Consider the following 23,585-nt stretch of genomic DNA (forward strand, 5'->3'; position numbering starts at 1 on the left):
CCCTGCGCCGCTCGGATGCACTCTTTGTCCTTGTCGCTGGCCAGCGTAAAGGGTCACAGGCTTCCAAATCAACCCTGGCTCGGTGGATCAAGGAACCAATTCTCGAAGCTTACCGATCTTCTGGGCTTCCGGTTCCCTCAGGGCTGAGGGCCCATTCTACCAGAGCCGTGGGTGCGTCCTGGGCTTTGCGGCACCAGGCTACGGCTCAGCAGGTGTGTCAGGCAGCTACCTGGTCGAGCCTGCACACTTTCACGAAACACTATCAGGTGCATACCTATGCTTCGGCAGATGCCAACCTAGGTAGGCGAGTCCTTCAGGCGGCGGTTGCCCACCTGTAGGAAGGGGCCGTCTTACGGCTCTATTACGAGGTTTTACTTTACCCACCCAGGGACTGCTTTTGGACGTCCCAATTGTCTGGGTCTCCCAATGGAGCGACAAAGAAGAAGGGAATTTTGTTTACTTACCGTAAATTCCTTTTCTTCTAGCTCCAATTGGGAGACCCAGCACCCGCCCCTGTTCCCTTCGGGCTGTTGTTCTTTGTGTACACATGTTGTTCATGTTGAATGGTTTCAGTTCTCCGAAATTTCTTCGGATTGAATTTACTTTAAACCAATTTATAACTTTTCCTCCTTCTTGCTTTTGCACCAAAACTGAGGAGCCCGTGAGGCACGGGGGGTGTATAGGCAGAAGGGGAGGGGCTTTACACTTTTAAGTGTAATACTTTGTGTGGCCTCCGGAGGCAGAAGCTATACACCCCAATTGTCTGGGTCTCCCAATTGGAGCTAGAAGAAAAGGAATTTATGGTAAGTAAACAAAATTCCCTTCTTTGCGGCGATACGCGTGGGCCTTGCTCACAGTATTCCATGCCCACCCCCCGTCCTTGCTCCCATTTTTACTCTCCTTTCTCCTAGAGGGACTTATGGTCCGCATATGAGCATAGGTATGGTGCCACATCAGGCTATTTGACTTTAGTCAGCAATTTGCAAACTATATATCACTGACTATGTCCTGGTATTATTGGGCCTCCTTTTGCCCTGTGGCTTTATGAGGACATATGTTTATGTTTCCCTCTGGGTTTGTTGTGCTGTATACAGGCTGTTTCTTGTTATCATAAGTACTGTTATATGTCATTAATGCTTGTATCTCATGATTTGTAATACGCACAACATTGTTTTGAGAGCGGGACGGTGGGCGCATGCCGTGCTATTAGGTGTGTGTTTTGTATTTTAATGGTTTTTAACTTTTACTACAAATAAAGGTTGTTTTTTATCAGTCATTGTTGTTGTGCTCCCCATCATGTGCGGTACTTTTTTCTTCTTGTCGACACACTGTTATGGGGCGAGGATCTGCTGCTGACACTGTTATGGGGGTAATGTCCCCAAATTCTCTACTAAGGTACCCCATCCTGGTAATGATCCTCCTGCATTGTATATGATCCTGCTATAAACCCCCATCCTGCTCATATACCCCCATCCTTCTCATATACCCCTATCCTGCTCATATACCAGCATCCTGCTCATATTCCCCCATCCTGTTCATATACCCCCATTCTATTGAAATACCCCCATCCATCCCGCTCATATTCCCCCATCCATCCCGCTCATATACTCCCATCCTGCTCATATACTCCCATCCTGCTCATATACTCCCATCCTGCTCATATACCCCCATCCTGTTTATATACCCATCCTGTTTATATACCCCCATCCATCCTGTTCATATACCCCCATCCATCCTGTTCATATACCCCCATCCATCCTGTTCATATACCCCCCATCCTGTTCATATACCCCCCATCCATCCTGCTCATATACTCCCATCCTGCTATATGCCCCCATCATGCTCATATACCATCCTGGTATATGGCCTGTATCCTATAGCACAGAGAAAAAAAATAAACGTTTATACTCACCTTTTCCTCACTCCCTGCAGCACCGATCATATCTTCCTCTCTGCGCCACTGACCTGTGTGTGTGGAGCCGTTCCCCTGCAGCACGCGATGTCTTCCTGTCTGTGCCGATCAGCTGATCAACACAGACAGGAACACATCGCGTGCTGCAGGGGGACGGCTCCACACACGGGGACGGGTGAGTGTACTGATTCACTGCACCCCGCGCTGATGACGATGCGCAGGGGGCAGTGAATACAGCCACACATGATCACTCCAGGCTGTAATTGCTAGGGGTGATCATGCGGACCGGCTCTTTACTATGTGCACGTCCCCGCTCGTCCTCCCGCCCACCTGTAGCGCCGGCTTCTGCGCTGAGAAATGGGCGGGAGGATGGGTGTGCATATGTAATGAGCGGGCCCACGTGGTCACGGCAGGCGCTGCTGCTGCCTGCTCGTGCCCCCGATGACCCGCTCCACCGCAGCACCCTCATTCCCGGCCGCAGCCCTATAGTCAGACCATAAGACGCACTCCCAACTTTCCCCCAACATTTGGGGGGAAAAAAGTGCGTCTTATGGTCCGAAAAATACGGTAGTGGCCCACTGGCAAGCAATTTTATCTACACAACTGAAGACAAATCTCCTAATAAAGTGAATTGTAAAGTTTATATATAGTTTTATATCTTTAACAAGGCTCCTTTTTCAATTGTTTTCATTTATTTGGACCAGACTATAAGATGCACTAATATTTGTAGGCGTTAAATGATTTTTAATTTTTACATTTCCTAAGGGAATTTTCAGTTGAAATGGTATAGACACAGTAATTATTAAATGCCAGAATGCCCCATTACTCGCAGTAACAATGCTCCATTATTTGGGACAGCCTAGCAAAAAATCTTTAACTAGGTCCGCATAAAGGAGCAGTATACAAGCTGTTCTAAGCTTAGGGGTGGAAAGTGATTAGATGATCCCCGTATCACCGAAACTTGAGGGATTTTCTGTACAAAATGTGTTTATCTATTCCATAGGCATCACACTACAGAGGTGTTTGTAAGATCTGACTGTTTATTAACAGATAATGCAATCTGAGATCTTGAAAACGGCAAGGATTTCATACAAAAATTCTATTAGCAAACTGAATAATTTTTAATTCTGGAATGCAAAACAATATTTACTTTTTGTAGTAAATAAATACTTGAAAACCATTATTCTTGTAGAACTTTTTATAACCTTGATCGCTTGATGTGCTGTTTATTCTTTCATATATTAAAGATTGTCCTATATTTTACTTTTAACAATTTTGTCATTCATTGCTGTCTGTAGAAATTTTGTAAACCACCTTTTTCTTGATCATCTGAACACTTCTTTTTTTTTTTTTTTTAGAATGTCTTCATACTTGAAAATATTATTGATCTTTCTCGTAACTATTCGTTTCCCATAGAAGTTGAGGTAAGACGATTTTGCCGAAAAATCATTGTAAAGGATGAAATTTGGTGTAATTTCAATCTATTGCACCTATCAACTTACAATACAGATATCCTCTGCATTCTGTGCATGAGATTTCTTAAAAGTTTTTTTTACCCCCAAATTACATTGTGAAATGATATGCACAAATATTTTATAACTAATTTTAAATCTGCTCAGTATTTTGTTTATACTGTTAATCCCTTTAGGGGACTTCAACTTCCAATCATCCGATAACTTGTACTATACATAGCAGCGCATTAGCACTCCTATGTATAGAAAAATCAAGGTCTCTTATGAACTTCAGCTAAATGCTGGAGGCACAAGGTTCTTCAGCAAACTCCCGGCTGTCATGACAGCCCATTGGATCATGTCATCGGGGCACCGATGTGCAAATTAAAGGAGATAAGACAGTACGTATACGATGCGCACACCAAAAAATAAATCCAATATATCCTAAAATTCAAACTTTATTGCATGCCAAAGGAATTATATGTAAAAACAATTGAAAGCATGAAAAATGCATATTTGATGACACTCTCTATGACCTCAATAGGTAAGAGTAGACCAAAAGCTGGCAAAAATACACAGTACAAAAACCTCAGTAATAGTATTATACAATCTTGTGAGATTGTACGGTTAAATACCAAAGCCATAACTAATAGAGAGAGGGCTACCGTATAAAAAAACACAATGACCTTTATCCCATTAAAAATTAAACCTTTATTAATTTTATTTAAAATGGTCATTTGACCAACATGTAAATATACCAAGTGAATGAGAGAGGGTGAGAAAAATAGCTAGTTAAAAAATAGTAGCTAAGCATAGAAGGTAAGGGGAGGCTGACCCTAATGGGCCCTAATACTAACTCTACCTAACAATGGAGGGTTTGACATCCTAGGTTAGTGGTGCTCCCATTCACCGACGTGAGACCCTAGCATTCCCTAACTCACTCTACTAATTTGTGCACCAAGAAACAAAATTATTATACAAAGACAATAAAAGGACATCAGTGTGTCCTAGAAAGTAAATCACTACTTATCTGAGAACAGAGGTCCGGCATTAGGCTCCTCAAAACATAGTCCTTTTTTTAAGGTTCTAATAAGCCAAAACACTTGGTAGATAGAATAATAACCATTCAGGCTAGCGAGTAGTAGAGCAATGCCCGATATGTAGGACCACAATGAGACATTAGCAAAAACCAGTAAAAGGGCAAGCTGGTTACTCACACCTGATCTGTGGGCTGACCTAAGACCTGAGAATGACACTCTAAATGCAGTTGATGGTCCCTATGGTAATTCCACTAAGGTACAAGCTGGCTACAGAAGTTAAGAAAGACTCAATAAGGCTAGGTTCACACACTGCTTTTTTTTTTTACGCGTGCGTTTTTACCACGATTTGGTGCGTTTTTTTGCTGCGTTTTCCTGCTTTTTGCTCACTGCGTTTTTATGCGTTTATCAGTGAACAATGCCATTAAAGATTGTTGAAAAAAAAAAAAAGGTCTGATGTAATTTCCTTCTTCAATATGTTCTTCATTCTCCACTAGTGTATGCAGGAGAGCAGACAGCTGCAGAACTACAAGGCTCAGCATGCTCCATACAGGACTGTATGCTGGAGGGAGAGGCAGGGGGAGCAGAACTACAAGGCAGACATACTCCATCCAATAGTGTATGCAGGAGAGCAGACAACAGTTGCAGAACTACAAGGCTCAGCATCCTACATCCAATAGTGTATTGTAAACAAAAATTGCATGGCTAGTCTATATATACACTGGGGGAAAGATCAGAACAATTTCCCACAGGAAAAGTGCCAACTTCAAAGAACATTGTAAACAAAGAGGACAAAGAAGGAAATATGGCACAAAGTATTGCAAAAAAGGTTATAAATTTTATTGGAAATATCATTAAAAATATTAATCTCACAAAAATCACAATATTTGCAATGTAAAATGAGCAAGGATGAAATCACAGGGTCATGGATAGATGAAAACTCACAAATATAGTATTGGACACAATTGTAGTGATACAACCCTAACCGCCACAGGAGGAGAGCCCTGAAATAAAGATGGCACTAGTACTCCACAAATATTAGAAAATAGATAAATTGACATTTGAACCACAATGTGGTAATCAAAATGGTAAGAAATGCCCTGTAAGAAAAGAGGAAAGAGGATTCCACAATAGGGGATCCTATGTAGTCGTGTGGAGGTAATCACAGGAAACCCTCTATGGGTGCACCACTGGTAGTCCACAAAAAGAAAAAAAGTGGGTGGGAATTCAAAAAAGCCCAGATGCATAAGCCTGTGTATAACAGGGAATGCCAAAGGGAAGAAGAAAACTAAGAAAAATTGTGGATATTGCGGGCTAACAGTGGTGCATCCAGGAGGGGTAATGGAAATAGTCGTGTGACAGAGAGGTGTGGGTGTAGTGTCGTGAAACTGATTAAACAGTAATAAACAAAGTGATGGCACTATCACCTGTACAGTAGGCAAAAAAAAAAAAATAATAAGAGTTCAGGATCAGTTGTATATGCGCCGATTTAAATAGTCATGGAGCAAGAGGTAAGGCAGGAATAAAAAGGTTGAACCAAATTCCTGATCAGCCATACACAACTGAAACTGAACACTGGCTGATGATGTAAAGTGCCAAGACTATCAGCGGGAGAGAATAGTGTACCTGAGGTGCACCGCTGACACTATCACCTGTATAGTAGGCAAACAAAAAATGAAGAGCTCAGGATCAGTTGTATATGCGCCGATTTAAATAGTCATGGAGCAAGAGGTAAGACAAAATGAAAAAACGTTTGACCAAATTCCTGATCAGCCATACACAATTGAAACTGGACACTGGCTAATGATGTAAAGTGCCAGGGGTATCAGCGGGAGAGAGTAATGTACCTGAAGTGCACTGCTGACAAGAATAGACACTAGGAGTATGCCTAATATAGAGGCAAAAGGCGCACCAAGGCGTAAGCAATCCCTATTGTAAAACTAATTACAATAATAGTGGGCAGAGTAATAGCAAGATTGCCCATGTGAAGGGTGAACAAGTAAACAAGAGTCCAGAATCAGTTGTATGCGCCAATAGTGTGGAGTACTAACGTGAGGCAGAAGTAAGGATAATAATGAACCACAGTCATAATCAGCCATGCACAACTGAAGCCGGACACAGGGGATAGTAGGAAGAAGTGCCAGACATGTCAGCGGGAGAAAGTGAAGTGCCAAAAATGCACCGCTGGCATGAAAGGAAACTGAGCCAGCGAGTATACCTGATGTGGAGGCAGAGTGTGGCGGCAGGTGGGCTCTCCTTCTGTGGTCGTTAGGGTTGTATCACTACAATTGTGTTCAATACTATATTTGTGAGTTTTGATCCATCCATGACCCTGTGATTTCATCCTTGCTCATTTTACATTGCAAATATTGTGATTTTTGTGAGATTAATATTTTTAATGATATTTCCAATAAAATTTATAACCTTTTTTGCAATACTTTGTGCCATATTTCCTTCTTTGTCCTCTTTTGTTTACAATCCAATAGTGTATGAGGGAGAGCAGACAGCAGCTGCAGAACTAGAAGGCTCAGCATCCTCCATCCAGGACTGTATCCAGGAGTTTTTTGCCCCCCCCCCAAAAAAAATGACGTGGGCTTCGCCATATTTTTGTATACTAGCCAGGTACAGCAGGCAGGTACAGGCTGCCCCCAACCCCTAGCTGCCTATTTGTACCCAGCTGGGAACCAAAAATATAGGGAAGCCCTTTTTTGACTTTCATGAAATTAAAAAAAAAAAAATGACGTGGGCTTCACCCAATTTTTGTGTCCAGCCAGGTACAACTAGGCAGCTGGGGATTGGAATCCGCAGTGCACGGTGGCCATGCTTTCTGGGCACCCCCACTGTGAATTGCAGTCCGCAGCCACCCCAGAAAATGGTGCTTCCATAGAAGCGCCATCTTCTGGCGCTGTATCCAACTCTTCCAGCTGCCCTGGTGACTGGTGGCTCGCTGGGGAATAATGGGGTTAGGGATAGCTGTATATTTTCAACTGGCCCTAAGCCCGACATTCATGTTGTCTTGCCAATATTAGGCATAGCCACCATGAATTTCTAGTAAAGATAAAAAAAACACAACACAGAAAAATATTTTTATTAGAAATAAAACACAACAAAATTAGTGACTCCATCTTTACTGAATTAAAGAACTCCCCCTTAGCAGTAATCCTGGGTCAAGGGTCCCGTGCCGTCCAATCCGGATCCAATGTCATCTGATCGGTTTGCTGGAAGGCATACCGATCAGATGATGTCAGGTTAAAGGACGTGAATCACATCACACAGCAGCTGATTGTATAAGAGCCGTTTATACAATCAGCTGATGCATCAGTGCAAAAAAAAAAAAAATACTCACTTATGTGCTGATTACCGGCAGCTCCTGGAGCGATCGGATGGGAGTCTGATCCTGTCTGATCGCTGCAGGAGCTGCCGGTAATCAGCTGATGAAGTCTCCTGATGGCAGGATCAGCTGATAGGTGAAACCGGCCGGGCGCCGGCATCACCGCGAGACTTACGATCAGCTGATGCGTCAGGTGACCGCATCAGGTGATCCACTGCCAGGTCCTGCAGCCATCGGACGTGCCCGGGGAGACTGCACACAGCCGGAGCGGCGGTACCGGGAGAGTAGCTGGGAGCGAACATGGCACCCGGGAGTCTGCAGACAGGTGAGTATAACTTTTTTTTTTTTTCTACTGTTCACTTTTGTTTTCGCAGCTGCTTCCACCTTCCACCCGGCCATGGCGCCGCACGGGAGCTGACATGGCGCCGCAAGGAAGATTGAAGCAGCGGTGGCGGTACCGGGAGGATTCATGCTTTTGTGTTTACTGACAGAAGGAATCCTCTTCCTGTACATGTCACTTTACTACCCACAACTTGCGTTTTTAGCTGCGTTTTTAGTCATAGAAACGCACTAAAACGCAGCTATATTTGCAATTTGTGTTTTTCATTGCATTTTTGAACATCTCATTGAACTCAATGGGTGGAAAACGCTGTGAAAAACGCAAAAATAATTGACATGCTGCGTTTTTGTGTGCAGCACAAAAACGCAGCTAAAAAAAACGCTGTGTGCAGACAGCAATAATGAAAACTCAGACTTTGCTGGGGAAGCAAAGTCATGCAGTTTTCTGAGCAAAAACGTACCTGAAAAACGCACTGTGTGAACTTACCCTAAGGCAGCATGAGCCAGAGCATGCAAGAGAATAGGAGTGTCAGAACACCCCATTTATGACGGGCGAGCCAAAGGTAATGATAATCAATAATAAACACAATGAATATATTAAAACAAAAAAATATTTTTCTACATAGTCTCCTAACAAGTCTATACATTTAGTCCATCTCTTTTCTAAACTTAATTTCCCTTCGAAAAAAATTCTTGATCTTGACCCTCAAAAAAATCCCCAACAGCGGTTATCACGTCGCTATTGTCGTCAAATTTCTTTCCCCGGAGGTGTTCCTTGAGGCGAGGAAAGAGAAAGAAGTCACTGGGGGCTCGATCTGGTGAATAGGGGGGGTGTTCCACCAGTTCAAAGCCCACGTCTTGAATGGTTGCCATGGAAACTGCAGCTTTGTGAGCCGGCGTGTTATCTTGGTGAAACAGCACTCCAGCCCGCAGTTTGCTGCGCCTTTTCTCCTTGATAGCCTCCCGCAATCTTCTTATTTGTTCTGCATAGTAGGAGCCCGTAATAGTGGCTCCCTTCTCCAAATAGTCCACCATAATAATTCCTTCAGCGTCCCAAAAAGCGGACACCATAACCTTCCCTGCTGAGCTTGACACTTTGAATTTCTTCGGCGTCGGTTCGTCGGCTCGTTTCAATGTCATCGATTTGTTGTTTAGTTTCGGGATCAAAGTGGTGGATCCAGGTCTCGTCCATGGTCAAAAAACGTGACAAGAAATTCTCCTTGTCTGCTTGGAACTTTTCGTGATTTGCTATTGAAATGTCAACTCTTTTCTTCTTTTGCTCGTCGGTTAACATTTTTGGCACCCAACGCGCGGAGACCTTTCTCATATGCAATTCGTTTGCAAGGATTCTTTGAATACTGCCATATGAGATCCCTGTGACCCCAGCTACATGCCTGATAGTCACTCTTCGATCTGCCAATACAACTTCTTCAACTTTTTACACGTTTTCTTCATTGAGGGACGTGGATGGGCGTCCTTAACGATGTTCATCTTCCGTCGATGTTCTTCCCAGCTTAAATTCCTTGGCCCAGCGTGCAACTGTGGAATATGGAGGAGAAGAGTCCCACAATGTTTCCACCAAGTCGCTGTGTATGTCTTTGGTAGTCATTTTTTTCAAGCAGAGGTATTTGATGACAGCTCTGAGCTCGTTTTTTTCCATTTTGATGTTCACTCCTCGGCAGTTCATATTCAAATGAATGTAGCTCCCGGGAATCGTGGCCTATTTAAATAAATGATTTTTTTTTTCCTGGACTAGTGGGTACCTAAGAGAGAAGAAAACATTTTATTTTAATTTCTTTGTGCAATATAAATAACCTATTATCATTACTTTTGGATCGCCCCTCATAGCACTGGTGGGCGTGAGGAATGACGTGCCCTTCTGCCGGTGCAGAGATTGACAGTGGCATTTAGCATGTTTACAGCCGTGGGTGGAGCTCCGTTCCACCTGTGGATGTTATAGGCAGATGATGGCTGAATATTTAAGCCATCATCTGCTGGGAAAGGTGCGGACTCAGCTTGCGAACCCATACCAAAGGCAGGGACACGACATATGGCGTAACTTTACATCATATCTCGTTAATGTGTTAATGATGTCCTTAACACTGACAAATGTAAGCATATACTTACCCATTATGCAATACCATTAAAGAGGTGTCTGATTACCTACAAATTTTTTCAGCAGCAGGACAACAACCTCAGACATGCAGACAATATGTCATTAGAAACTATTATCAGCATAAAGAACAAGGAGTCCTGTGAGAGATATGGCCCCACAGAACGCTGATCTCAACATCGAGCCTGTTTAGCAATTACAAGGAAAAAATGATGTATTGTAAGGCTGTGTGCACACGTTGGATTTTTGCAGCAGTTTTTGATGAATTTTTTTAGTGCAGTTTTATCCCACAACCTGAAAGGAATTCTCATTTGACTTTGCTGGCATCAGATTCCTGAAGTGTAGTGCATACATTGAGTTAATCTGAAAGGGAGACTAGACCGGCATTGTATATAGTGATTCAGACTTTACTCATAAGCCATTAATGTTTTCAGATTTATTTGTATGCGGGATAAAACCACTAGTACTTTCCAAACTCAACCATATTCTTCGTGAAAAGTCTTGAATTGGTACCTTTTGTAATTTTTTCTGTTGTACGTTATAGGTGCCAGTGGAACGAAAGAAAAAGTATCTCGCTATACGCAAGAAAGCAAGGGAAGATGCAAATGAGGATTCAGGTGTGTTTGCACTGACAAATTCCAGTTGGTAGAGATTACATTCCTAGCTAGTTTCTCTTATTCCTTCTCTGTAAGCATTGAGGTTTAAAGGAACCCCCAAAAATTAAAAATTAATTTATTATGGGTGCACCAGCCTTGTGCTATTTCTCCACCAAATCAACCATAGCGTTGACCATAACGTTATTGTGGGTTTTGCCTCCATTCACATCCCTAGTACAGTATCATTATTGGTTTGAAAATTCACCAGCATCTTTTGGAGCTGGAGAGTTTTACTTTTACAAAAAGTCGTGTGACAGAATAGATCTCATAAAAATAAGACTTATTGACAAATTGTGGTTTTCTGTCAACACAGGACTCTTTAGGGTGCTTTATACTCTGCAACATCGCTAGCGATTGCTAGCAATGTTGAGTGCGATAACACCAGCCTGTGTTGTTCGTGCGACATTTGATGCTCGCTGCCGTAGCAAACATTATCGCTACGGCAGTGTCACTCGAACATACCTTGTCGGCGACGTCGCTGTGACCGCCGAACAATCCCTCCTTCAAGGGGGAGGTGCGGTCGGCGTCATAGCGACGTCACTGTGGTGTCACTAAGCGGCCAGCCAATAGAAGCGAAGGGACAGAGTTGAGCGTAACGTAACATCCCGCACACCTGCTTCCTTCTGCATTGCCGGTGGATGCAAGTAAGGAGATGTTCGTCGTTCCTGCGGTGTCACACATAGCGATGTGTGATGCCGCAGGAATGACGAACAACATCGTACCTGTGGCAGCAGCGATATTAAAGAAAAAAGCGACTTGTCAACAATCACCGTTTTTGAACAATTTTGCGATCGTTGATTGTCACTCCTTGGTGTCACACGCTGCGATGTCGCTACCGGCGCCGGATGTGCGTCAGTAACGACATGACCCCGACAATATATCGGTAGCGATGTTACAGCGTGTAAAGCACCCTTTTTTCCTTTGAGTAACAACTGTGACATCACTGTAAATGTCCAAATTGTGTATAGTCTTAACTGTATTCTGTCTGACAGTACGATTATGGTGATCCCAATTATATATAGTTTTTACTTGTTTTATCACTTCAAAAATCACATTTTTTTTTACTTTAATACACACTTTTGGCAATAAAAATCAGCATATACTAAATAGAAAATTGTTCACCGATTTATATACTCATTACAAAAAAAAATAAATATAAATAATATAAATAAATATAGATATATATATATATATATATATATATATATATATATATATATATAAAACTACTCTATCAAAGAACCAATTAGATAATAAGGAGAAAATAAAAAAAATATCACCCAAAAAGAGCTCTATTCTATACGAATGTATTGGAGAACCATCACAGAGTTTATTTGCTCTAAGGAGAAAAAAAGTTGGAATATGAAAGGTATGGTCACCCCCTACGGCCACATACACACGCTGAGTATTTGGGGAGTTTTGTATCTTAGTATTTGTAAGCCAAAACCAGGAGAGGGTAAAAAATACAGAAGTGGTGCTGTGTTTCTATTATACTTTCCCTCTGATTGTAGCCAAAACCCGGATTGAAACAAATACTGAGGTAAAAATTCACCAAATTCTCAACATGTGCACGTGGCCTTTATATGGAGCAATATAGAAAATATATGTTAAGAGGGAAAAGGCTATAGTGTCCCGGTTATAACCTGAAAATAGTATTGCACTCTATTACTGTCCATGCCTGACTGCGGAGGTTTTCAACCTAATAGATGCAAGGGGCACCCCACTTGGCGACAAATACACCTAATATGCCATAGGGAAATTAAAAGAACTCACTGAAATGGTCATATAAAGAGCACACCTATATAAAATGTCTATAGTCGCCACTGAAGCTCCCTCTGGAGCCGAGTTATATAGTAGGATCGACCAACAATGCCAATATGAATACTGCCTTGCCCACTCCCTAAAACAAAAAACTAGAATTCTTACAATATGGGAACCCTGGCTGTCATCCAGCCATGCAACACCTATTACACAACTATTCCCCGGGCAAAGAGCACCTAGTTGAGATAGAGCCGATGGAATTATAGCCCTGGCTCGGCTAGCCAGGGGGCTAAAGCATTGAGACCCTGACTGAGGCAGCAGTTTATGAGAGAAATCTAGGAGTTGATGGCCCCGGCTGGTGGACTGGGGTTGGTAATGCAGGCAGGCATCTAACCCTGTACCCCTACTAACCCCCCCCCCACTTCTCCCCCAACCCTACCTTCTCCCCTCCCCCTTTGTTCTTGTTCCCCCTTACTTGAATGAAGTCCCCATCTTTCCTCCCCTCTCCTCCCTCCCCATGTTGTTGTGTGGTTAAAGTGTAAGGCAGAGGAATTGTAACTGGATTGTCTCGGAGTATATTAATGTATGGAGCCCTCATGTGCGGGCAGTTGACAATTGTTCTCTTAAATTACCATGTATGATTTTGTATCTGCCGTGTTTTCAATAAAAACTAATTGGATTAAAAAAAAAATAAAATGTCTATAGTCAAGGGTATAGTCAAGTGACTAATAAAATAGAGCTAAATATTTGCGGGACTCATGTGAGGCAGCACCAAACGACTTTTGTATACTAATATTCCCTAGTTGACCTTATAAAGAGAAAGTACTAGTTTGTCCCTAGACGATACACACCAAAACCGTGGCAATACAAGAGAAAAATTCTCAAAACCTCCTACATATAATGTACAGACAATCATGGCCGAAAGTGTTGACACCTTTGAAATTGTTCCAGAAAATAAAGTATTTGTTCCAGAAGATTATTGCAATCAAACAGTACACATGCTTTGTCATATACATGTTTATTTACTTTGTGTGTATTGAAGCAGCACAACCCCCCCCTTAAAAAAAAAACATAAACAGAAAAAGGCAAATTGGACATAATTTCACACAAAATACCCCAAAAAAACCCAAATAGTCCATTCCAAAATTGTGGGTAAACAACTTTATTTCTAGCTTTTGATGCTCATTAGAACTCACCTGTGGCAAGTAACAGGTGTGGGCAATATGAAAATCACATCTGAAACCAGATAAAAAGGGAGATGTTGACTCAATCTTTGCATTATTTGTGTTACACATTAAGCATGGAGATTAGAAAGAGAACACAACTGTGTGAGGACTTGAGAACACAATTTTTGAAAAATATCAACAGTCTCAAGGTTATAAGTTATATGTTCCTTTGTACATGGTGTGCAGCATAATCAAGAAGTTAACAACCCATGAAACCGTAGCTAATCTCCCTGAAAGTGAACGACAGAGTAAAATTGATGGAAGGTTGCAACGCAGCATAGTCCGAATGGTGGATAAGCAATCTTAAGTCCCAAAGAAATTCAAGCTGTCCTGCAGGCTCTGCGTGCATCAGCGTCATCACAAACTATCTGTCGACATTTGAATGAAATGAAACGCTATGGAGGAGAACCAGGAGGACCCCACTGCTGACACAGAGACATAAAAAAGGTAGACTGCAGTTTACCAAAATGTATGTGAGTAAGCCAAAATCTTCCAGGCAAAGTGTCTTGTAAACAGATGAGACCAAAATAAAGCTTTTTGTTAAAGCACCTCATTCTACTGTTTACCGAAAATGGTATTAGGCCTACAAAAAAAGAACACAGTACCTACAGTCAAATATGGTGAAGATTCAAAGATGTTTTTTGGGATTGTTTTGCTGCCTCTGGTACTGAGTGCCTTGACTGTGTGCAAAACATCATGAAATCTGAAGATTACGAAAGGATTTTGGGTCGCAATGTAATTGCCCAGTGTCAAAAGCTGGGTTTATGTCCTAGGTAATTGGTCTTCCAGCAGGACAATGACCCCAAACATCAAGAAGCACCCATAAATGGATGGAAACAAAGCGCTGGAGAGCTCTGAAGTGGCAGCAATGAATCCTAATCCGAAATCCCATTGATCACCTGTGGAGTGATCTTAAAATTGCTGTTGGGAGAAGGCGCCCTTCAAAAATGAAAGAACTGGAGAAGTTTTCAAAAGAAGATTCCAAAATTTCAGTTGAGAATAAGAAGCTTGTTGATGGTTGTAGGAGGTGATTGCAGTTATTTATTCCAAATGTGTGCAACCAAGTATTAAGTTGAGGGTGCCAACAATTTTGTCCAGCCCATTATTGACGTTTTACGTTGAAACTATGTCCAATTTGCCTTTGTATTCTGTTGTTTCAATACACAGAAGGGAATTAAACATGTGTATAACAAACCATGTGTACTGTAATTGCAATCATTATCTGGGAGATATACTTCATTTTCTAAATCAGTTTCAAGATGCCAACACTTTTGGCCATGACAGTATAACAGATTATAAACCAAGTGTTGAAGTGTTCATATGACTTCCCAGAAATAAGTACACTTTTCTTTGTCATGTTTCACCTATTAAAGCTTCATCAGGAGTGGATATCCGGGTCCCATTACTTAACCATAAGAAAGACTGTTCTCTGATCATGGAGAACGCCACTGCACTGTATGCACTCCACATGGGATCCTGACAAGGATGCTTTGACATAACGTCTATTTGATAGCTAATGAACACAGCTTCAAGCTGAAGAGGACTTGTAGCTATAGCCAGCGTCCTCACTTCTTGTTTGTTACTGTATTTCTCAGTAAATACATAGAGCTTTGTGCACATTACCTGTGTAAGCAGAGGCTATAATTGTGCAGCGAGTGGGCAGTTAGCTGTAGTATTATACACTTGGGCTGGGGCCACACGGGGCACTACTGCGATGCTCGCATGAGACTCTGCTCGCGCTGGCAGCACAGCAGGAGCCGAGTGTCATGCGAGCGTACCTGCGTCTGAGGTCCGACCCTGCGAGCGAACCTCAGCTGCGGGGGGCGGGCCGGCGATGCGGAGGGGCGGACCAGCACTGCGGAGGAGCGGGCCGGCACGAAGGAGGGATTTATCTCCTTCTCTCCTCCGTAGCCGGCTATTGTGATTCTCGCTCTGCACGCGCGGTACATCGGTGTACGGCGAGTGCAGTGCGATTTTTCTCTCACCCCATTCACTTGAATGGGTGCGAGAGAAAAGGATACTCCCCTTACAATCGCAGCATGCTGCGATTGTTTTCTCGGTCCGATTAGGGCTGAGAAAATAATCGCTCATGTGTGCTGTCACACAGGCTAGAATTGGTCCGAGGGGAATGCGATGTTTTATCGCACTCCACTCGCGCCGATTTTCTCGCCGTGTGGCTTAGGCCTAAGGCTGGGGCCACACGGGGACTACTGCGATCCCCTTGCATGAGACTCGGCTCGTGCTGGCAGTACAGCAGAGCCGAGTCTCATGCTTGTGTCCTTGCAACTGAGGTCCGTTCGTGCGAGCAGACCTCAGCTGCGGGGGGCGGGCCGGCACTCAGGAGGGGAGGGAGGGATTTCTCTCCCTCTCGCCTGTGTAGCCGGCTATAGACATTCTCGCTCTGCACGCACGGTACACCGGTGTACCGCGAGTGCAGTGCGATTTTTCTCTCGCCCCATTCACTTGAATGGGTGCGAGAGAAAGAGTCTCACATTACACTCGCAGCATGCTGCGATTGTTTTCTCGGTCCGATTAGGGCTGAGAAAATAATCGCTCATGTGTGCTGTCACACAGGCTAGAATTGGTCCGAGGGGAATGCGATGTTTTATCGCACTCCACTCGCACCGATTTTCTCGCCGTGTGGCTTAGGCCTTACTGTGATTCTCTGAAACACAGTCACAATGAAGACGCAGCCACACACAGCGCCACTATGAGGAGAAGACAGTAATGTCACACACATCATTCTGAAATTGGGGCATAAAGCACATTTTTAAATAATTTTATTGTATTTAGTATGCTGTGAAATGTTTTTTAAAAATTAAAAAAAAGCCAAAAGTGTAGATACTGTTATACGAACAGTTTAGGGTGTGTACATAAAGCATTATTGTTTTGTGCTCTTTTTTTTTTTTTATCTGACTTACGATACTGGATGTGTTGTTTCATGTTTGTGTATGTAATGTGACTTTTTCCCATGTTTATTTCCCTATTACAGATGAGCCCCAGTATTTATCCTCCCAGTCTTATATGGCAGACAGCAGTCTAAGTGAAGAAATGAGCCAGTTTGACTTCTCAACTGGAGTTCAGAGTTTTTCTTACAGTTCTCAGGACCCAGTAAAGAATCCAAGAAGGAGAAAAACAAAGGTATTTGAGAAAATAGTGTATATTTAAGCAAGTTACGCTGCATTTACAGTGGCCAACGGTGGTCGTTAAGACATTCGTTTGGCTACATAAAAGCGTATCGGCAGTCATTTAGTAACCTGTTTAGACAGGCTGATGGCATTTATCATGTTCACAGAACAATACGTATGTAATATGATGATTCTGTGTGCATTGACTGTCACTGCGGCATTACAAGGTCATGTGATGCTGGCAGCAGTGTTTAAGTAATCATTTCACCCTACAAACAAGAGTTTTGATTATTCGTCCGATGATCGGTAGCTTATTTACACTGTCTGTATTTACTAAGAAAACAAACTTTCTTAGGTGCGCCTGCTACAGGTAATCATCTGTAAAGGCACCCTTAAATAACGTCTGATCTCTTATTACTCTTTGGAAAGAATTATGGCGTTGCGGTTGATGTTCACCCCCGCTTTTATACTTCAGAGCAAATCTCAGCTATGGCACAAAGCAAAGTAAATTATTTTAATTCATGACATGTTTTTTATGATCAAGTTGAGGGAAAATGACACAAAAATGTTGGTTATTCACAGTAAAATTTGCTGCAAGCAAAAATGAAATGGGAAAGTTATAAAAGGAAAATATACAGGTTAGCGGAGTAAAATGTAAAAGTATAAAGATAGAAAAAATCTAAGCAAAACCGTCAGTTACCTTTCTTGTTTAACTGACAATCCTCGACCACAGAAGTGATATTCAGTCATTCTAACCACGGTGCCCATTTCAGATTACTGCTGCTTTCAGATATGTGTATTATCATGCAAATGAAAGTGAAGGGCAATTTTCCATTGCTAGCACTATGTGTGTTTTCATATATATGCAGTCTAACCTTTTGATTGAAGCCTTATAAAGTTGATTTTATCATGCAGGAGTAATTTTGATTTACGTTTACCTAGAAAATGGAATTTCCACCCTCCCATGATGTAACTAGAGGCACACTTCATCCATGTATTATCATGTTCACATCAAATGCAGAATTTATGAAAAATTGAGGAGTATAATGCCACCCATTGACTTTATACAACTACGGTGGGGAAAATATAAGTATTTGATATACTGCCGAGTTTTGTTGTTTTTATTTATTTTTTACAAAAAAAAAAAAAACATTTTAAGGTCCTGGAGTGGCCTAGCCAGTCTCCAGACCTGAACCCAATAGAAAATCTTTGGAGGGAGCTGACACTCAATGTTGCCCAGTGATAATCTTGAAATCTGAAAGATCTGGAGCAGATCTGTACAGAGTAGGGATGAGCGGATCCGGACTGTAAATGTCAGGATTCGTGCGATTTCAAAGGTACTCTGGATTCCGAGTGTTTGATCTTGATCCAACACTCAAGAAATGAAAAATAAAGAAATAAAGGAATAATAAAAAAAAATAAGAATGAAGCAAGGCTCCGTCATGGCGGCACACTGCTTCCAGGTCTCGCATTCACTTCCGGTGCCACATATTATCTCATCGCATATACACTGCTTTCCCTGCCCATTGGCCGTCCTGATGTCTGTGATTGGTTTCAGTCAGACGTGCTCCCTGCCTGTGTGACCGCATCTGACTGCAATCGCTCACAGAGCCTGTCTGTGGTCTAAAAATAAATAAATAAAAATAACAATAAAATAATTAGCGTAAGATCACTCCATATTATGATACCCTGGACAGACAAAGCCCATGACTACAGGCTGCAGCCCCAGCCCTGCGTTTATCTTGTCTGTGTATCAAAATAAGAGGAACTGCATGCGGCTTTTTTGTGTATTATTTAAATAAGTAATTTACAACAACGGAATGCGGTCACCCCCAATTTTGATACCCAGCCATGATAAAGCCCTACAGCTAGGGCTGGTATTGTCAGGCTGGGAAGGTCCATGCTTATTGGACCTTCCCCCCAGCCTAAAAATAGCAACCTGCAGCCTGATGCAGTTTTCTGCCAGGAGATGTAAATTTGGTGCATGAATCTAATGTGAAAATTTCAGCCCTAAATCGTCATCACTTGGCTGGGATCGTCGTGGGAACTTGTGTGGATTACGTCGGACCTGCAAGGGGTGTTTTGGTGTTAATAAAGTAGTGAAAAAAGGTGTTTTTTTGTATTTTATGCCACGTAAAGGATTTTGTCGATGTTTATTTACTTTCACTTACAGATTAATTAAGGGGGGGTCTCATAAACCCTCCCCATTACTAATCTAGGGCTTAGTGGCAGCTGTGTGCTGTTCTTAACCCCTCATTACCCCAACAGCCACCACATCAGGGCAATCGGGAAGTGCTGGGTAAAGCGTTGAGCTTGTCGCAACTAATGGATGTGACAATCTCGGACAGCTACAGGTTGCCTAATAACTATAGGCCTCCCCAGTCTAAGAATACCAGTACCAGGTTTTGGGCTTTATCATGGCTGGGTATCAAAATTAAGGAGGACCGCACGTCGTTTTTTTTTTAAATTATTTATTTAAATAGTTAAGAGGAATTGCATGAGGTTTTTTTTATTTTGATACACAGTCTAGATAAATGCAGAGCTGGGGCTACAGCCTGTAGCCATTGGCTTTCTGTGCTGGGTATCATAATATGGGGGAACCCTACACCAATTGTTTTATTTATTTTTACTGCACGATCTAGACGAACATAGCACCTGCGAGTAGAAGCGTCAGACACGCTGTCACACAGGCTGGGAGCGCGTTGTTCTGCAACAAATCATAGTTGCTGGTGAGCGGGGAAAGCAGTGCATATTTAATTATCGGCTCCGGAAGTGAAGGCATGACCAGGATACAGCTTGATGCCAAGACACGGAGCTTCGGTGAGTGCACCGCGTGCTCTCCTACTCCCCTATCCCTTCCACCACCATTTTTAATCGCCGGATTCTGGTCCCCGTAGACTTATATGGGAACTGGATTCCAGACTGGAACCGGATTTAAAAAAAAAAAAAAAAAAAGTAATAGACCCGCTGGTCCCAGTTATCTGCCAGTCCGCTCATCTCTAGTACAGATGTGTGGGCCAAATCCCTGCTGCATTGTGTGCAAGTCTGGTCAAGAACTACAGGAAAGCGGGACTTCTGTAATTGCAAACAAGGTTTCTGTACCAAATATTAATATCTGTTTTTCTATTGTATCAAAATACTTATTCCATGCAATAAAATGTAAATTATTTAAAAATCATACAATGTGATTTTCTGGATTTTTGTTTTATTCTGTCTATTTCAGTCGCTGTGTACTTACAGTGGGGAAAGCTTGCAAAATCGGCCGTGTATAAAATACTTAATTTTTCCTATTGTATTTTCGAAAAAATGTATAGTCTTTCGTTCAATATGTAATACTGTGGAACCTCTGTTTACAAGTAACCCGGTTTGCGAGTATTTCGCTATATGAGCAAAGGTTGCTGTACAGTAAATTTGTAACTCAGTTTACGAGGAAGCTTTGCTGTACAAGCAAATGCTCACCGCACACACTTCCGGTTCTGTATTTTAACCGCGCTCTGACCCGCTCTTGCAGTCTGCACAAACACGCATGCACGCACACACACACACACACACACACACACACACACATATATTATGCTCACCTTACCTTCCGTTCCATCGCCGGCCTCATGGTTCTTGTAGTTCGCTGGTACAGGATGTATATCTGGTAACCATCGCGACGATGGAGGAACTTCCGCTACTCAAAGGCAGCACGCTGGCCAATCAGAGGCAAGCGGCTCCTGCCTTTGACGTTAGCGCTCTGCCAGTGGAAGCTCCAGCATCGATCGCGACGGTTACCCGATACGCATCCTGTACTGGCGAACTACAAGAACCGGGAGGCCGTCAATTGAACGGTAGGTAAGGTGAGCATAATATGTGTGTGTGTGTGTGTGTGTGTATGTGTGGAATGGCACAATAGGGGACCAGGACGGGACATTGAACAAGTTGTGGAATGAATTGTATGAGCTTGCATTATTTCCTATGGGAAATTTTGCTTTGCTAGACGAGTAACTTGGTTTACATGCACACTCCCAGAACGGATTGTTCTCATAAACCAAGGTTCCACTGTACATATAAGCTCTGTCATGTCTAAATTGGCATTTAATTTATTTTCATATGAAGAATGTTTTCTAATTCAGCACTGTTATGACAGGATCACAACTCTGAAGTCCAGAGCCCAGAAGATACTATGGAGTTTGAAATGGATGAACTAAATCAGCATGAATCCATGGCGACTATGACTGGTCTAATTAAACATATGCAGAAAAATGACCTAACGCCAAAAGTAGAGGAGGTATGGAAAACTTTTTGTTTTGGAAGCCTTTAAGGGGTTGTCCCATGAGCAAAGTTCATTTTAATTGCTGTTGTTTTTTTGACTATGACGCACTTTCTAGTAAGATAATGTTTTTCTAAATAGGCGTCCTTTATAGTGTGGAAGTTGGAATAACCTCTACTGAGGTGTACAGTGCGCTAAATCATGTATAAGGAGTTTAGTGGCATAAATGAAAAACATTACAAATGTAAGATACCAGGAACGTAGCCAATTCCAAATAAATGGTCTTGTATTCTTTATGACGTTTGGTACAAGACAATCAAACTAAACTGTAGTGGAACCTTGTTATGTCACTATTGGGGAAAGTATATGAGTCCCTTTGTTTTATACAACCCTCCTAATATACTTCTACCACTTTGGAATATATCATTACACCCTCTTTTACCCTAGAGCACCAAGAAACGCACACAACCAGAGACATTAGTGACATGACCCCCTTTACATCATCACGGTAGTTTTCATATTATTATTTTTTCTTATTTTCTGTTGTCCAAATCTAGGTGTGTCTTATAGTCCGATAAATATGGTAATAGATCTTGGAATAATAATAAGTTCCACAATTGAATAAGCTAAAAAAATGTTTCTATGCTGAGATAATCTTATAAATGTGCTCCCCTGTACTGTCTTATTTGCTGTATCTGACCTTGCAGTGCTGCTCCAGTTCATGGCCATTGAAGGAAGGATAAGCTCATGATGTGAGTATACAGACAACAAAGCAGGGGCTTGCAGCTGCTTTCTGTGAAGTAAAGCATTTTCATTCTTGTTTGATCACAGTTGTAAGTACATCTCCAGCCCTCTAAGCTCATAATAAATCAAGATATTGATATACAAGCTCAGCGACCAATGGGGTTCAGTACCCCTTGAGAAACACTTGCTCCTTCAATAAAACAAACAGAAAAATGTATTGCCTCACAGAAAACAGCAGCTGCTAGCCCCTGCTTTGTTGTCTGTATCCTCTCTTATACTTCCTTCCCAGGTCAAGAGCTCTGATTTGTGCTGTCCATGAACTGAAGCAGTTTTGGATTATTGGACACAGCAAATAAGACCGTACATAGCAGGGGCAAATTTATAAAATTCTCTCCGCACAGGAACGTTTTGTTTTTGTTTTTGTTTTTTTTGTAACATATCAAATTGTGGATCTTATTGTTTCTCAAAGATCTTTTAGCTAAAAGTACCATATTTTTCAGATTATAAGACACACTTTTCCTCCCAAAAATTTGGGAGGAAAGTGTGGGGTGCATCTTATAATCTGAATGTAGCTTACCAGGGTGGTGGAGAGGGGTCACAAGAGGCCGGGAGAATGCTGAGGCGCTGTGCAGGGGCTGCGGTGGCTGTGCAGAAGCTAAAGCAGCTGTGCAGTGTCTTCAGCGTCTGTGCGGGGTCTCCGGCGGCTGCAGCGGCTATGCTGTGTCTGTGCGGGGACTCCGGCTACTGTGCGGGGACTCCGGATACTGTGCGGGGTCTCCGGCGGTTGGACTGGAGCTGCAGGTCGGGCAGTGAGGACTTCAAATAGTGCCACACGGAGTCTGCGCGTGCGCAGATGGAGCTCTCGGCTCAAGCTCTCATCTGCTCAGGCACTGCCTCTGGCCCATTGATCTCCCTCCAACGGACTTCAGGAAAATGGCACCCTGAGGTGACACTTGCACAGATGAGATTTCAGCTGGCCATTGAGCCTAGAGCTCAATCTGCGCTGACTCCAGGCGCCATTTCTTTGAAGTCCTCACCGTGCGCAGCCGCCGCCACATCAGCTGTCCGAGCATGCCAGCCTGAGCCTCCTCCGCAGCCCCAGCCTCCGCCGTTGCACCAGCACAGCATACAGTTTCTGGGACACCCACCGCCCCTGCCTTTCTGACTCCACCACCACCGGTAATACACCACCGGATTACAAGACGGACCCTCCTTTTTTTTTTTTTTCTTCACTTTTTTTTTGCCCTGAATTTGGGCTGCGTCTTTTAAAGCGAAAAATACGGTACTTTGTTCCTGGGGCAACCCTTTTAGGCCTTATGTTTCAAAACTGTGTTATGGAAAGTAATGGCTTAGCAAGTACTCATGTTTCTTTTTTCCAGTATAGTTAACAAGTTGAAGCTGGAACTAGAGATACCTCGAGCAGAAAAGCCACAGTTTTTATATTGACAGACTGTAGATTCTACTGTTATGATTTTAAGTATATCTCTCTTCTGTTTGCATTCAGGGTAAAGTGCCAGAAGACCTTCCACCATGGATGAACTTTTTACATTCTAAACTGGGAAATCCCTCCACACCACTGAACATTCGCCTTTTCATTTCCAAGCTTATTGTTAACACTGAAGAAGTAGGTTC

At 42.6% G+C, this 23,585-nt stretch overlaps 1 protein-coding gene across 1 annotated transcript in view; it reads left to right on the plus strand.

Annotated features, from left to right (window-relative positions):
* Nucleotides 1-23,585, plus strand: part of PRKDC (protein kinase, DNA-activated, catalytic subunit) — a 527,347-nt gene that overhangs the window by 346,172 nt on the left and 157,590 nt on the right. The window contains exons 44-48 of the mRNA XM_075353287.1: nt 3,271-3,336; nt 10,728-10,800; nt 16,819-16,967; nt 21,087-21,227; nt 23,458-23,577. Coding sequence (XP_075209402.1) covers nt 3,271-3,336; nt 10,728-10,800; nt 16,819-16,967; nt 21,087-21,227; nt 23,458-23,577 — 549 coding nt within the window. The remainder of the gene's footprint in view (nt 1-3,270; nt 3,337-10,727; nt 10,801-16,818; nt 16,968-21,086; nt 21,228-23,457; nt 23,578-23,585) is intronic.

Source organism: Anomaloglossus baeobatrachus, chromosome 6 (assembly GCF_048569485.1).
Source record: "Anomaloglossus baeobatrachus isolate aAnoBae1 chromosome 6, aAnoBae1.hap1, whole genome shotgun sequence".
NCBI lineage: Eukaryota > Metazoa > Chordata > Amphibia > Anura > Aromobatidae > Anomaloglossus > Anomaloglossus baeobatrachus.